The sequence below is a fragment of the Dendropsophus ebraccatus genome, chromosome 9, assembly GCF_027789765.1.
Source record: "Dendropsophus ebraccatus isolate aDenEbr1 chromosome 9, aDenEbr1.pat, whole genome shotgun sequence".
Classification (NCBI taxonomy): domain Eukaryota; kingdom Metazoa; phylum Chordata; class Amphibia; order Anura; family Hylidae; genus Dendropsophus; species Dendropsophus ebraccatus.
The window spans coordinates 83822626-83840500 of NC_091462.1; the positions used below are offsets into that span (position 1 = coordinate 83822626).

Sequence of the window (17875 nt, forward strand, 5' to 3'; positions counted from 1 at the left end):
GCCCGGATTTATCAATCTGTATGATCCAAAAACCGGTGTAATTTTGAGCCTCAAAACCAATCACCGCTCAGGTTTTATATCCTAATCAGCTCTGGTAAAATGAAAGCTAAACTCTTATTGGTTGTCTTATGTTACTGTTAAAAATACGTGTGCATTAGTGTGCTGTATGCAAGATATGACAATGTGGACTACTTTTTGGTGATCTACCTCCCTTAGTGATTCTTATTAGAGAAGACTAACAAATAAAAATGTATGTCTATCAGACCCTTCAGTCAAACATGGGCTGGACCTGCCTAGACTAATTGTATTAAGTACATTATTTATTGCATTAGATGTCATGTCATGTGCCCTACAGAGATTCTTCAAAAAAAAAAAAAAAAAAAATTTGTACCTAATCCCTCTGTTTTTAATATTTTTGGATTTAAATTTTGGATATTTTTTTATTGGACGTTGCGGTAGTTATACATCTTTAGACATCTGCTATACAGGAGACTATCTTCTAAACCTTTTTCTTCTCTGAGAAACTGGACCCCTTGTCTGCTTTCTATAATGTAGGCTCTCTCTCTTTCAGTGAAATCTCTCAGAAGAGCTACCCACCGGCTCACTCTCTACCACCCCTCTTTCTTTAACCTGAAATATGTTCTAAAGGTCCTTTTAGACATAGGGATTCCTCGGCCGTGGGGGCTGCAAACAAGCGGTGATTAGCGAGATTTCTGAGTCTTTACACGGCACAAGAAGCTGAACAGATGGTTTGCATGAACAATCCTTGTATCATAGCAGCCCTGGAACCTGACAGCACGTATATGTATATATCCATGCTGTCCGTTTCCAGATAATTTTGTGTACACTTACCAGCCACACTGCTTGTGATCTGGCTCTCTGATTCTCGCGTCACTTTATCTTCAGGCCCTGCCTCCTCTGGCTGTCAATCATTCCAGAGGAGGCAGCAGCCTGAAGTTATAGCAGATAAATTTTAAAGGTTCCAAACAGACGACCAGTCGTTAATTGGCACTTGCCTGGTCTTCGCTGATCGCTGTCACCTTAACAAGAGTCGATTATCGGCTGCAGGAGTATTTCTAGCAATGCTCCTGCTAGATAATCATGTAAAAGGCCCTTACAGCCAGATCAATGGTCAACTTAGAATATCAGCTTGGAAAATTGTTCAAGAGAGTACAGAGAGGTTCTGGAGACCTAAGGTTTTTGGCTGCTCCTCTAATGGCTTTCACTCTGAGGGAAATAGGGAAGCCTGCAGGGCTATCATAAAATAAATTGTATTCAAATGTGTCCATAGCCTTTAAGATCTAACTTATTTCTGCAAAATAGATAAAAACAAGGCCTTGCAAACATGCAATCTCATGCAAAATGTATAAGCAATGGTAATAGCCATCATTAAATGTGCATTGACTTTGCATGTATTTCCTATAAACCCAGGCTACTAGCCAATTTTTTTTTATAAAAGTGAAACAATTATTAATAAAAGCACGTAAGGTTACAATTCCGAGGTGACTTCCCCAAATTACAAAAACAAAACCTGAATTAGTGGGAAATCATGCAACTTACAGTAAACCAAGAATAAATATAAAACAAAGTAAATCACCAGGACGCAAGATAAACTTTTACTTTCTTCTTTACCATGCATTTCGGGCCGGGCCTCGAACACATAACTTCTCATAAACATGGACACATGGTAAAGAATTGTTATTGTCAGGTACATGTCAATGCCAGCACTATTTAGTCTAGAAAAATGACAGGCACAGTTATGGAAACCCAACAGACACCAATATTGTCAATGGAGTCTGCCAGAAACCATTGAGGTCCTGCGTGCAGTGGATCCAGCGCTGCTGTGTTGTTGCTGTTCTGCTTCCATGATGGCGCAGAACAATGGAAAACATTTTTGGCTTTATGAACCTAACCTAAAGCTGAGCTCAGAAGTCTAGCAGCAGCAGTGCATTATGGGAATCCAGATCCAACCCTATGCAAGGAGACAGCAGACCCCAGCGGATGGATTAAATGTTTTCATGTAGGGATGGCTTACCTAACAAGTCTTATTTAAAGGGGTATTTTTTTTACTTTGGACTGAACATGTTATAGCAGAAGGACCTGTCACAATGAGCTGTAATACCAAGGGAAGATCCTGGCTAAGCTACATTTCTCAGATGGACTAGCGCAATTACATCCTCATGTCCAAACAAGATGTATAGGGGGAAAAAGGAAGACCAAATGAGAGACACAATTTTCAAAAAATTCTTCCCCCCCAGAACATTCTTGTCTACTATGATTATAGAGAAATGGCTCACCAAAGAGAAGATAGTTTTCTACTGTGTGTAACAATTAATCATCCTTTTTATCAAAAAATCTTTCTTCCAAACTGACCGGACAGCTATTTTAGAAGGTAACAGATTTAAAGAAAATACATTTTCAAAACATGCCACCCGTGCTGGGCAAAACCCCACAATTTGTCTAGTAGACACTGTTAAAACAGGAAGAACTTTAGGAAAAAGTGCAGGTGCCATAACGTGAACAAATCACAACAATGTCACTGTGACATTTCACAAGTTTTAGGTTGACGTGATCCTGGGACAGAAAGGTCACCGCAGGTCTCTAAGGTATTTGCTGCTTAGAGTATTTCCGTAAAGAACTGTAATTTAACAGGGTACTACCTAAACAGAAGAAAAGAGCTGTCATTAGATTGTAGTGTAAACTGACTAGACGCGGAGTATATGCCATTACAGGCGGAGTTCAGCTCTTGGCTGTTCCGTAAATTCTGACAGCATCCCTCAATGCACCAGATTTAAGGCTTCCATGACACATTTAATATTTTGGGCTTTTACAGAATCATTACAATTATCGGACGCTCTTTCTATGACAGACAATATATGGGCTACTATAACTTAAGTTATTACAGCGCTATAAAAACGTGCAGTTATTGGACATTTAATGATTCATAATAATTGATAGCCCGGCAAATCAATATGGATAAAAACCCAATAAACCTAGATACGTTTTTCCTAGAATTGACATAATTCTTATAAAACGTGAAACACAACACATATCAAATTGGTAATTTAATTAATCGTAATAACAGTTCAGGTCCTGGTTGCCTGTGACAGGCACTTAGTTAAAAATATTGCAGCAAAAGATGGTGCTACAGTAGCCTATTTGCTGTGGTTTTGTGAAGTGGTTTCTGGATGCTTGGTTTCTACAGGTAAAAGGTGAAAACGTGTTTCTTATGTATAAGCAATGTACTTATAATTCATACCAGCAAATTGTGGAAAACTAATGCATGCAGCTTGGCTGTGCAGCAATAAGACGGCACCATTTGGCAGCTACAGAGATGAAGGAACATGATGGAAATACAGACCGACTTATGCTCACGGCAGCTCCCCTGGATTTAGAAAGCTCTAGTATTCTTGGATTAGAAAATTATATCTGCATTTTTAAGGACACAACCCATTGACAGGTGTGGTCCTAACAAAAAGCAGCTGTTTTTTAATCCTAGGCAACCCCTGTAGATGTGGATTTTTAGTGAACAGTTGGGAATTGGGTAATCGTAATTTTTAACAGTACTTTCTTATGTGAAAACATTAAAGCCCATACTACGCCGGACGGGCCACAGATGGGTTGCCTTGCCCATTTTTAACCTGTGTACAATGGATCCAGCCTGAAATACTGGAGGTACATTTACACAAGCTTAAAGAGGTCAAATTGAAAGCTACGCCAATGATGCAGTTTTTGGCAAGATCGCAGTTACATGTGTTTTTAGTAAGAAACAGTTCTAGGATTGTTTTCCTAAAACTGTTAATATGGAAAACTATTCACTAATTTTTACCACTGTAAATGATGTGTGTGAATGTACTCACATTCATGCAAGGATAACTCGAGTCAAGAACTAGAAGAGCAAAGCTTGCGTAAAGTCTGGCTTTATATTGCCAGTAGAGATGAGTGAACTTCGTATGTTTGGGTTCACACGTACCCAAACACTCTGCATGAGTCTGGCAAAACAAACTTTTCCAGCAGGCACGGGGGAACATAATAAACAGGCACTACTTACCTCTTCCCTTACATCCAAAGCCTTACAGGATCCCAAACCCCAAACGGAACTTATTTTTCCCCCCAGTTACAATGTCACGACAACTCAGGAGGAGAATACCCAACCTGGCTAATGGATTGCCTGCTCAGCCAATCAGTGCCTGGAGTGGTGTCCCATGCCAATCACAGACTGGCTGAGCAGGCAATCCATCAGCTGAGTTGTGTCATTGCTGGAGAAGGAGATCCAGAAGCTCAACGGGAGTCAGGTGAGTAGCAATTGTTTATTAATGTTCCCCCCAGCCCCTGCCTGCTGGAAAAATTTTAATTTTGCTGGACTTCTCCTTTAAATCCAGCAGCCTAAAGAGCATGTATGCAGCCCTAGTGATGCCTTGAAGACATGGATACAACCACTATGCCAAATGTGTACACATTAAGATGAATTTTACTTTAAAGTAGCGCTTGTACACAGACCTTTTATTATGGAAGCCAATGGTCCATGTGCATGGTGTACAGGCCCAACACATAGACCTGCATTGTTAAAGATAATACACTGCACAGCTTGCTATTTAAAGGAGGTTTCCCACTAGAAATCGAAGCGGCCACAGCTCCTAACACTAACCCTGGACATGCCCCTTTAATCACTTCTAAAATGCATTACAATGTCACCAAGTAATATATGAATTCTTAGTAATGAAGTGGTACAGGTGATAGCAGTAACTGCTGTAAGTGTATAGCACCTGCAATACGATACACAGGACCAGCGTGTTGCAGGTGAATCAAACTTGTTTATTTTGGACCCATAAAACCACCGACACTTCAGCAAGCTTCACACATAGTGTCACACAAGTGTATAGCACCTACCAGATATCCTCTGCATTTTCATCCGTCGGGCTTGTATACGCCCTTTTGCAAGTCTTTGTTTAGCTATAATACAGCGGATATGATCAGAGAAGATAAAAGTAGCTTGAAGGATAGGGAATGGCTTGGAGTGTGGAGTTGATGCTGGTTTGTGGATAGTTATATTTAACGCTCTGCTGTCATCCTCTACACCAGTTACTTGCATGTCCTAAAAGAGAAATTTGTTTAAAAAAAGTTATGGCATTACTTTACTTGATATGGCCATTACATGTTAAGTATCTATTCTTTGCTGCACACAAAACATGGGGGGGGGTGAGAGATTTACTAAGCATATACAAATGGCTATGCCCGTCAAATTGTGGCAATATTTCTTCTTAATGGAAGAAAGTTAATCAAAAACAAATTTTCCAATATGTTGAAAAAGGATCCAATGTATCCATACATTAAACTGGCCGTGCACTGAATTTAGTGGGTGTTTTGTAATATCCTTGAAGTTTCCTGCTGGGTTATCCACAATTTTAATTAATCCCTGCAAATCCCTGCGGGGGTACACCTTGGGATCAGATGTTATAAATCAGGACTTCTTCTTAGGAATAGGGACTGACCAAAGTGGACAACTATGTTACCCACATTTAGACATTAGACAAGGTCTGCCCATTTCCAGTAGGGTGACTGTACCAGGATAACATACTACATGCTCTACCGACACAATTACCCCAATCTATTACTGACCTGTAATAAACCAGCAAATTTCACAACTCCCCAACCAAGTCTTTTACTGTCTGGTTCCACCAGGCTCATCTGGTAGATGTCCACAGCCAGGAATCTCTGCACTTGGTCTCCATCCTTGGTTATTACAGTGCACGCTATTAAATCACTGTTATCTAAAGAGAGAATAATAAAAACAAGTTACTCCATGTATCTGAATTTATTGTGGTTTATTGGGTTGCAGTTTATGATGGTTGTGTCTCTGTGGTAGGGTTGTGGCACTGAAGAGACGGGCAGGTGGATCCAATGGTTCCCCCATAATATGAGCTGCAGAGGAATGGGGGAATCTAACACATTGAGCAATGAGACTGGGGGTGTATCGGAGACTTTACCAGACCGCACTGAGAACTGCGGATACACCACAGTCTCTATTCACACAACTGGCATAATGGCGTAAAGCTTAATGACATCCCAGAAGCAGTTATAACTGCAATGGTGAAGGGCCTAAATCCCCACTAAAAGCTTATTCAGAAGTAGAAAAAAAAAATGTAGCTACATTCTTCAAAAAACATTGCCACACCTGTCCTCTGTTTGTGTGTGGTATTACATCTCAGTTCCATTCACTTCAATGAAATGGAGCTACAATGCCACAAACACAAATGGAGGCCAAGAGTGATGCTGTTTCTGGAGGAATACAGATGTTTTTTTTTCTAACAATGGATAACCCCTTTAATGTCACTCTACTTACAATGGGATGTCCTAAAGCCCCTTTGCCCACAAAATCAGGATGAAAAATCAGCATCTAACCCATGTGAACATAACCCAAAAGGTTATCATCTTGGAAAGATTTTTGTTCGGTTCTGCTTAGTAACTTAATGTTATGTCAGCTATCAATTATTTGGGCGAATTTCTGTTTAATTCCAAGCACCTCGGAGCCGAGCACAGGAAATACATTAGTAACATGCAATCCCATGTATGCTGTAAATACTGCTGGAGCGCTGCCTGCTGTATCCTAAGCGTGGAGATCTACTTCACAGCCCATTTACTGTAATTGCTTCGGTGGCTTACAGAGATCAATAATGTTAATTAAAAGCTTCCGTGTAAACCACCAATTGTAGCTCGCAGTGTGTTCAGCAGAAGCAGCCTAAGTGCTCGGAAACATCCCTTCCTCTGGATGACGTGAACCACAATTCTTAGGAATGCTTAAAGCATAATAGAAAAACACACTATTAATATAATATGTAGCTCTCTCTCAATCACATTTCTCTCTCGCGCTCTCTCAATCATCTCTCTCTCGCACTCTCTCAATCATCTCTCTCGCGCTCTCTCAATCATCTCTCTCGCGCTCTCTCAATCATCTCTCTCTCGCGCTCTCTCAATCATCTCTCTCTCGCGCTCTCTCAATCATCTCTCTCTCGCGCTCTCTCAATCATCTCTCTCTCGCGCTCTCTCAATCATCTCTCTCTCGCGCTCTCTCAATCATCTCTCTCTCTCGCGCTCTCTCAATCATCTCTCTCTCGCGCTCTCTCAATCATCTCTCTCTCGCGCTCTCTCAATCATCTCTCTCTCGCGCTCTCTCAATCATCTCTCTCTCGCGCTCTCTCAATCATCTCTCTCTCGCGCTCTCTCAATCATCTCTCTCTCGCGCTCTCTCAATCATCTCTCTCTCGCGCTCTCTCAATCATCTCTCTCTCGCGCTCTCTCAATCATCTCTCTCTCGCGCTCTCTCAATCATCTCTCTCTCGCGCTCTCTCAATCATCTCTCTCTCGCGCTCTCTCAATCATCTCTCTCTCGCGCTCTCTCAATCATCTCTCTCTCGCGCTCTCTCAATCATCTCTCTCTCTCTCGCGCTCTCTCAATCATCTCTCTTTCGCGCTCTCTCAATCATCTCTCTCTCTCTCGCGTTCTCTCAATCATCTCTCTCTCGCGCTCTCTCAATCATCTCCCTTTCTCTTTTGTAAAAGGGGTTATCTGTTTGGGACAACGATCCCTTTCTATGGGAAGAATCCACTTAAAACAAGTTACACAGTAAGACAGTTTGCAGTTCTTATGTGCTTTTCTTGTACCCTCCATGTTTGGCTGCAACATGTGAGCCCACTGGTAAGGTAGCACTGGAGACCATTATGTATTACATACACAATTGGGAACATACATTTGGTTCTACCCTATGGCCTCTATGCAGTCAGTAGAAGGTTTAGCTTTTAGCTTTAGCGCAGTATACGGCTGAGCCTCGGGGTACACTTTTTCATCTGAAATAATTGTTACTGTAAAACTGCTTAGCTTTGAGAACATCACCTAAATAGTTCATGAGAAGATGAGAGAAGCATGCAGGGCATGCATACATTTCAGGGAACTACATGACGGCTAAAAAGCTCGGCAGAAACCACAGGTTTCCTTCTATTCCGAGGAACTGCGTGTTTTGGTAGAGAAACAGAGAATAGTTTTCCCCAGAGGGGGCTAACCTGTGCAATGCTTCTGGAGAACACCTAACAAATGGAGAAGCGCACATCTATGAAACATCGGTGTCAAGCGCAATTCCTGAACAAAAACTTTAATTACTATGAATTAACTAAAATGGGATAACGGTTTGTTTTTTTACTTCAAATTTGTGACTAAAACAATAAAAATAAAAAAATGTTTTTGCTTTTCTTTACATTATGGGCCATTTAAGTCTCAATTTTTCTCAGTTTTATGTTTTGTTTAATAAACAGAACATTTTTTTTCTTGAAGGCGCAGATGCAGATGTAATGCTTCACAAAGTAACAGTGACCCCCTATGCATGTTACAGTTACGCCCAAGTAGTAGTTAGGCCACTCTGTGCCCATATATAGTATAGAAGGTCTTCTCTTGTAGTTAGGCCCCTGTGTGCATCCATGTAGGTAGTAGAGATGAGCGAACCTGCCGGATTTCTGGTTCGTACGTACCAGAAATCTCAGCATCTGACTCCCGCTGTCTGCCGGCTCCATGCAGCGGGTGGATACAGCGTAAGGAACGCCTAGAAAACTGGGATACAGCATATGCCATAGGCTGTATCCCAGTTTTCTAGGCGTTCCTTACGAACCAGAAATCCGGCAGGTTTGCTCATCTCTAGTAGGTAGCCCCCACCTAGTAATTAGAATCCCTCATATACCTATTCTCCAGGCTGGTAGTCCCCTAGTAGTGAGATATTTGTAGTGTCAGCGAGGAGAACTGTAGATTGCTTCTCCAATGTGAAGTGTTTTGGATTACTGAACTTGAGACACTGAGCCCAAAAGGACTCAATGAAACATGCAGATTTAGAGTATTTTTGTGAATATATCAGTAGTAGTATGACGGTTTTCCTTCTGATAGGATCATGCGTGCATTATATGTATTGTTATCTTGTAAAATTATAATGGTCAAAAATATATATATATAATGAATGTAATTTTGTAATTTAAGAGTTAATTTAGACTCAGATATATTGAACCCTCACTCGGTATGTCCTTGTTTTGTTTAGTAAACAGAACATTTTTCTCCTTGAAGGCACAGATGCAGATGTAATGCTTCACACAGTAACAGTGCCCCCTATGCATGTTACAGTTACGCCCAAGTAGTAGGCCACTCTGTGCCCATATATATAGTATAGAAGGTCTTTAGTCTTTAGTGTGCATCCATGTAGGTATCCCCTGCCTAGTAATTAGAATCCCTTATATACCTATTCTTCAGGTTGGTAGTCCCCTAGTAGTCAGCCCTCCCAATAAATTCTATTAATTATGTAGGTTATCCCCTTGTACTAAGCATTCTTTGTTAATCTCCACCTGGAGGGCAGAGAGCTAATGGCAAATCTAACCTGCTGCTATCTCTCTATTGTGTAATTTCCATGCATGTCGTATTTATATCCACAGGGTATTTAGGCACTTTGGAGCACTGGGGGTATGCACTACCTCCCCCAGTGCACCGACCCGTCCCAGGTTGGCCCGCCCCCCCTAATGAATATTAATTGGGCAGGCCGAATCGGTGCTCTGGGGGAAGTTTACCCGCCACCAGTGCTCCAAAGCGCTTGAGTAGACTGTGGATATAAGAACTAAATACACGGAAACGGGTCAAGAAGTAAGGTAGGAGACTTCCCTTCATCCTCAGCGCCCTGTGCACAAAAGAGACATATCAGGTTAGATTCTTGTAATCTTCTGATAGTTTCCCTCAAACCCTTTTTGTGTTGCAGCATGTGAGTGAACTTTGTGTCACTTACACGCTGCAGTACATAAAGGGTTATTCAGGACACCAAATGGATCTGCTTCATTGCTTCTGCACTGTACTGCCGTCCTCCATTGGGCAGCACAGGCATCCACACTTTTATTTTTGAAAATGCGATTTTCAAAAAAAAAAAAAATCTGAATTGCCAGCCCCCCCGAGGGGCAAATTAATTAAATCTATTTGATTAATCACCCAGCCCTAACTACAGACCCACACATATACAGGAACAAAAAGAGTTGTTGGGGGTTACCATAAAGATAACTCATTCCCAATTCATTTTGAAGACCCCCTACTTAGCCAGGGCTCCTAAAGACTACCGAAACCATTACGCGGTCTGTTATAGATCAGCATCAGCATGTAAAACTAATTTGTATATGGCTGATTGCAGCTTTCAGACCTATGATGACTTTAATATGCCACTTCTAGTACTGTACTCTGAAATTCACCCCCCAGCACAGTACAGCCTGCTCATTTCAGTCAGCATTCACTAGCACCATAGCATGGCATAGCAGGGAGGAATACATGCTGTGTTTTGATTGGCCAGAGAAGTGAAGGAAAGGAAACCCTAAGTCACTACTACTGATAATCAGCTGTAAATCATACAAGGGACTCTCACAGGCTTAGTAATGGCAGTGAGGGCACTAAACTAACCTTGTCCCCACATCACTGATCTAAGCTAACAAAACCAAGTAGATATATAAAAATTATTCAAAATTATTAATCAAAAGACAGGTACACTTTATCAGTGTTCTTTTAGGTGGCGATGTATGAAAACAATATAAAAGGGCTCATGTTCTAAAAACACCACCAGTCACAAACTTCCTGTAAAGCTAAATGAATGCTAAATGTTTGAGTAGACTGAAAATATAAGTACACATTTATGAGGACACCCTGAAGATAGCCTTCATTGAACTATGCAATTAAAACAGTTCATCTGGGTCCCACATGGCTCTTCTTATAGATTGCCTGGAGTATTCTTCTCGGAAGAACCCTCACTGTGTGCAAGAATCATTGACTCCCGGATCAATAGGCCTGCCTAACAAATGTAACAATGGGCCCTTCTTAGAAGAATAACTCTTGATTTCCGTGAGATGAAATTGTTAATGACAACAAGAAAAACACAATGGATGCTGCTATAAAAAAACAAAAAAAAAACAAAAAAAAAAACACGTGCTCTCCAATGTATGTTCTTCTGGTTAGTAAATTAGCCTAACAATTCAACAACTATTATCACACAAACATATCTACATGCCCATACACACTAGCAGCCTAAGGTGAAATACAGAATTCTGCTGGTTGTTTTTAGAAACAAAAAACAACGTTAGCCAAATGCACTCTTAGGCCTGGTTCACAGTGAAGTTCATCCCGGCTGGTACTGCAGTACCAGATGGATGAACTTCATTTGTTTGGAATGCATCACGTTTGGGTGTGTCCGCATTCCAAATTACCATAGCCTACAATGTAAAGTGCGGCTGGAGACGGACTTTACATTGTCTGCTGTCAGTCTTGTGTGGCTGCTATTCAATGAAAAGCCGCTGCAAAAAACTGACATGTCACTTTTTCGTGTGGCCGGTTGGTGTATACACTCCAGCCGGGATTCCCTCTGACTTCTATTCAATGTGTCTTTTGTATTATTCACGCCCATTGCTGCAATTTGCAACTATGGACATGATTAATACAAAAGATACATTGTGTGAACTGACCTGACCTAGCTCATTTTCCTGATGAGTCAACAATAGTTGTTGTACGGTGCAACCAAGCTGGGCCCTGTTATGCTGGACATTAGTGAATCTGATCTTACTGTCTTCAGTTGCAATGCAAGTCCCAGCAGCACCAGAAACAAACAAAGTGGGTGCCAATCTCACCGGACCCATGTACGTATATCAATCCATAGAAATAATTTCACTTTTAATCACACCAGTGCAACATTTTGGCTCTTAATGTATCCTACATGGTTTCTTCAGTTTACTACACATGTACTTGTTACTGTGTACATGAAAGCACTGAACTGTGCAACAAAAGATACCTAGATAGGATTTAACCATCTACCCACCCAACACGCCTACAGCTCTTTATGAGGCTTATAATAAGCAGACCCACATTTTCATTCACTACGTAGGCTCTACTAGGGTTTCCTGTAAATGGACCCTCCACGTTTCTGGTCTGGCATTCTGTGGAATACCTGACTCATCTCTGTACACAGAAACATGCTGATATAGCTCCCGGTACACAAAAGGGGGCAACCCATAAATAGAATCTGTTTACAGCTTTCACAACAAAAGTTGCTGTGGTGAGCTCAAGTCATAGTGGCAAGAAAACCATTATTTCCCCTTTTCATGTGGGGGGTTCTGTATTCTGCATATTCTAGCAATGGAATGACCTTACTGTGATTTCCTGGTCTTTACATCTACTAAACATATCTTTTGTGGCTAGCATTCATAGCAGGTGCAGTTGTGGTGAACAATCCTGAAACCAGACTGCTTATTATAATAAGAAATAGGTTGATATGTACCATCTCTGTGTCCTTGGAATGTTTCATTAGGATGTCCACATACATTCATCCGAATAGCTGACCAATCAACATACATGCAGTCATTTGTAAGACGACTATACAAAGCATATGACATGGACAGTATATTAAAAGGGATTGTGCTAGAATTATGCAGGCACGGTCATTAAAAACCCCCAAACATTAAAGTGTCACAGGGGCATATCAAAAGTTTTGACTGGTTGGGATCTTGAGACCCCCAACAATCAGGAGAATAAGTTGGGAGAAACAAGTCCTACCCACATGCATCGTCTTACTTGTTTTCTGGATTGAGAATTTACGTTCAGTTGGGGTCTCACAGCTGAGACCCCTACTAATCGGGAGAACAAGTAGGGAGACTAATGTGGTAGGACTTGCTGCTTCCAACTTATTCTCCTGATTGGTTAGAGTCTCAACAGTTAGACCCCAATTGATCAAAACATTTGATGACATTTTTTTTTTCCATGACAAGTACACTTTAAGACTAAAGGTCCTATTACACGGGCCGATATTAGATATTTAGAAGCAAACGAGAGTCAGATCAGCGCTTGTTACTCGTTCCCCGCACGCTGCCTGTGCTATTACACACACCGACAGCAAGCGGTGGGCCATGGGAAGTTTAGCGGGGGGAGATTGGACTGCCTAGACGCCATTATCCTCTCCAGCAGCCACAGCCCGCACAGCTCTGGGAGTCGGGTCGTGACATCACCATGTTATCCAGGAAGTAAAGCCTTGATACAGTAGTAAGTGCAGGGAAAAAAAAGACAAGGCATTTCCCGTAATAAGTGTATATTGGTGATTTGTATAACTTTTTTTTTTTTTTTTGGGGGGGGGGGGGGGGGGGGGTAATACATTAATGAAAATTATGCTGGACTTCTCCTTTAAAACACTATTTCCAAAGAGGTGGATTCAAAAAACCTAATGGAGGCTATGTTTGGTCTTTTTTACACCAGTATACATTTTATTTCGGGAACAGAAAGGTATAGTCTACCACAAATAGAACGTATAACATATTATAGAACAGATTAATTTTAATTAAAGCGTACCACTTTTTTTTTTTTTATCTGTAAAAACTGTAAAATCTGTGAACCCACCTATCAAACGGCGCCGGCAAGGGGGAAGCCGGTGCCGCGGTCCGTGACGCAGCTCCCTTACCATGAACGGAGCCGCGTCACACAGGGGAGGGAATTCCCTCCTACTGGGGGCGGGTGGGCCGGCCTCCAGTGCTTGAGCACCGGCCGGTTCCCGTGCATAGAACGGCGCCGTGCACGGGAACAGGGCCTCAGCCCGAAAAACGGACCGCGGCACCGGCTTCCCTGTGACGGCGCCGTTCAATCAGTGAGTTCAGGTTAAAGAGGATGTACCAGGTGGTACATCCTCTTTAACCCTTTAGAATGATGACACCATGATTTTAGTGCTCGCACTCTTGTTATTGAGCCACCGAGAGTCCTCTGAATGGTGCACAGTGGTTTCTCCTTCTAGGAGCTAGGCTTTTTGCCAGTAGTACACACAAAGTGGCTTCTGCTTGGGGCTGTCTAACCGACTATAACCAAAAGACAATTCTACGCCAGGATCTAGCAAAAAAAAAACAGTATCCTCTCCGATATGGGCGAAGGGGATAGCCAAACTGCATAGTGTGATCAGCAATCAATGTAAACGATCACAGGCTCAGCAACTTCTTAATGCAAAAGCTAGTATAGTTTTCTAACCAACTACTGTATAACACAACACTTGCTCCTTTTACTACGCCATGACATAACATAACATGTTGGTAAATGTAGACTGGGCTGAGCAGGTTGCACTGCACTGGGTGAAGATTCATAGAACACTACTAAGGATGGCATGTGGGGGAAGAAGCAGTTACTGATGCACTGGGTTTACAAGGTGTAAAGTGAGCAGAAAGAGCAGCAGCTCAGCATGGAAGAGGTTACACTAATCACTAAACTGGGCCCCAATTCAAAACCTGTAAACGGCCCTAACCTACAAAGTAATATTTATAACACTGCTGTAAATCAGGAACCAGGGCCCTGGTGGAGACTGCTACTATTGCCTGCTAACCTTTAGTTTCTGATGCATGAAGTAGCTGGCGGCTTTCTCTGTCACACCATAGACCTGTACAATGTTCTCTTAATGGTCGGCAGACATTTGGCATCATCACTGTACACTCTAAATCCATTCAGTGCTCAGTACTGCTGCTTGCAGATGTAATATAAAGTATTGTTATCCAAAGCAACAATAAGCATATCTGATAGTAGGACAAATATGCCGCCCATCATGTTATTCATCTACACAGCTTATAAATGATGACCGGTGTCAGCAGTAAATGACAAGGAAGAACAAAAGGGGCAATGAGATGAGGTGCTCTGTGCTAGTTAATAGGATTTGCAGATGACCCAAACAGATTATATGTAATACCACATAATACAGTGTAAAGAGATAAAATCTGAAAAATTTATAATAGAAAACATACAATGTACATAGCTGGAATAAACCCTAGAGCTCTGTAAACTGGTGATGCTGAGAACTATGACATAATTTCTTGCCAACATCTAATTTTCACAACTTTTATACGGATATTTCATAACCACTAAATGCAACGTCCACATAACGTAACTGTGTGTATTCAGACCAGAGAGCGTATCCGGAAACAGCTGCTATTATTACCAACTAATGATGTGTTCCATTCAAAGAACTGAGATGCACTAGAACGGTATTACCTGCACTACAGGAGACTGGGCACGATTAGGCTATGTTCACACAACGTAGGTTTTCGTAAAAGTACGGCCGTTGTTGCAATCAGCAAAAACGGCCATACTTTGTACGAGAACACACGTTGCCTTGCTTTGTATGGGATCCCGGCCAGAGTATATACACGTAGTATACGCGCCGTCCGGGATCCCTCGTGCCGCCGCAGAGAACTGACATGTTAGTTTCCTGCAGCCACTATTCAGTGAATAGCGGCCGTAGAAAACCATGTCAGTGCACACTAGTGAGCGAGCGTCTGCAGCCGCACGCTTCATAGTGTGCTGTAGGGAGTTCTGATGCGGGTGCGCACGGATGCGCCCGCATCAGAAACCTGCGGCAGGAATGATCTTTTCAGCGAATGGCAGCTCCTTGACCTGGCCGGGTCACGGTGCGGCTGGTCTCTTACGCTATGTGAACATGGCCTTATTCCGTTTTTTTGTATTAATTTTTCTTTTTCTTTAGTGATTAGTCAACGAGAAAAAAAAAAACATGTTTGTCGGCTATCACATCTTTTGTGTAAACGGGAATGTGTTGACCATGGTGAAATTAACTGGTTGCACACCCGACCCAGAGACCATTCCAGCGGCTTGGTTGCACGACTGATTGAACCTTAAGGCTTTGCAGACAAATGCCTATCATGCTGATCAGCGCTCGTTTCCAGCATCAGGACAGTCCGTGTAAGCATCCTTATTAGAGATGAGCGAACCTTGAGCATGCTCGAGTCGATCCGGACCCGAACTTTCGGCATTTGATTAGCGGTGGCTGCTGAACTTGGATAAAGCCCTAAGGCTATGTGGAAAACATGGAAATAGTCATTGGCTGTATCCATGTTTTCCAGACAACCTTAGAGCTTTATCCAAGTTCAGCAGCCCCCGCTAATCAAATGCCGATCGTTCGGGTTCGGATCGACTCTAACCCGAACCCGGTTCACTCATCTCTAATCCTTATACAAGGCCTGACATGTAGCAAGATCACTGGACACTTACAGCGCCTGTACATTGCCTTTATTGCTCTGTTATCAGCCACACAATTATATTTGTATAGCGCCAACAGATTTCACAGCACTTTTTTTTTAGTTTATTTTCATTTAGAAAGATATGTGCTGTCAATAATGATGATTTTATCGGCTACGCAAAAGATCAAATCAGCTGAGGAGCGAGTGTTTGCTCACTCGATGGCTGATCGCTGACCCTTTTACATTGGCTGATTATTGGGTGATTGACCGCTGCTAGGGAGGATTTTTACCAATAATCGGCCTTTGTAAAAGGGTCTTGAAGGAGGCCTTAGACGGCGTAAACTTAGACTAGAAAGGTTTATCGCAGCTTCATAAGTCTGCTGCCCCTGCCGCTCTTCTCATATATTCCTCTTCCCTTAGGTTTTATACTGGAGGTAAAGCTGTGAAATCCAACCTGATTTGAACCAATCTTAAGCTTTATATAGAGAGCACTTTTATTTTAGTTTTTTTTTTTTTTTCCACCTTTATATACTAGGTTTGTGCCTAATGCTGTGTATGATACTAGTGTATCTAAGCCATGATGTGTAAATTAAACCTGCGGCATCAGGAACAAGGGTGCCCTTGCACCAAGTCTGGTATGACCCCCTCCCTACTGGCTGTTTCTCCATTCTGTCCTCCCTCCTTCCTTCCTGTGGACTTCCGTACTCATTTCCTCTTCCATTGTTTAAAACCTAATAAAAACCTTTGAATGTGAAAGAAAATGTTATTAGAAATGGTGGCACTGGCTAACTGTGTCTCAGCTCCTGCACAAGTGAATGTGTGTTAAGCTGCAGGTTTCTGGTGCCACTAATACATGGTAAACAGTGATGGGCTTTCAAATCTGTTCACAGTGTTGCTGAACAGCTTAGGCTGGGTTCACACTGCATTTTTGCAATCCATTTACGTATAAGCTTTTTGGGGGAAAAGATGGATGCAAAAAAAAAAGATGCAATTGTGTGTCATCTGTTTTGATCTGTTTTCCCATTGACTTCCACTATAAAAAAAAAAAACTATCGAAACGGATGCGTTTTTTTAAAGTACAGAAAAGTAGTGTCAAACGGTCACACAATCGCATCCGTTTTTTCCATAAAACATATACGTTAAACGTAATATAAAGCGCAGAGTGAACCTAGCCTTAGTAGGGGTGGCCAGTGTCAGCACCCCACTGATCAGCGATTATTGGCCTGTGTGTTAAAGGGGTTTTCTGATAGAAAAACACTGATACCCTAGTAGTACAATAAGGGGACCCCCACTATATTATCATGAAGGTAGCCATCAGAGATAAGCTAAGTTGCCGAAAGTTAAGGTTCACACAAACTCAAACGATCAGTATTTGAATCCTGCTGCCTGGAAAAGGTGGATGCAGCCTGAGGAGTGCCACAGACTGTATCCATGTTTTTCAGGCAGTCATCGGGCTGCATGCACCTTCTTCAGGCAGCTGGATTTTAATGCTGATCGCTTGAGTTCATGCGAACCTTAACAAGTTAGCTCGTCTCTAATAGCCATCAGTGCACTACTTAAGGTGCGTTTACACGTAACGATTATCGTGCGAATTTGCGCGATAACGATCAAATTCGACCGATAATCATACGTGTAAACGCAGCGAATGATCAAACGATGAACGAGAAATCGTTTATTTTGATCTGTCAACATGTTCTCAAATCGTCGTTCACAAAAAATTCGCAGATCGTTCTGTGTAAACAGTTGCCGATTAATGTGTGAGATAGGCTTAAGCGATTGCAAAATGATCGCAAAGCGTATTTTCCGCATGATATATTGTACAGTCTAAACGCTGATC

At 42.0% G+C, this 17875-nt stretch overlaps 1 protein-coding gene across 6 annotated transcripts in view; it reads right to left on the reverse strand.

The window, feature by feature from the left end:
* CLEC16A (C-type lectin domain containing 16A) overlaps positions 1-17875 on the reverse strand; it is a 179354-nt gene that overhangs the window by 57920 nt on the left and 103559 nt on the right. For all 6 annotated transcript variants that reach the window (XM_069983732.1, XM_069983736.1, XM_069983731.1 and 3 more), the window contains 2 exons: positions 5620-5771; positions 4891-5095 (listed from right to left, as the gene is read on the reverse strand). In XM_069983732.1, coding sequence (XP_069839833.1) covers positions 4891-5095; positions 5620-5771 — 357 coding nt within the window. The remainder of the gene's footprint in view (positions 1-4890; positions 5096-5619; positions 5772-17875) is intronic.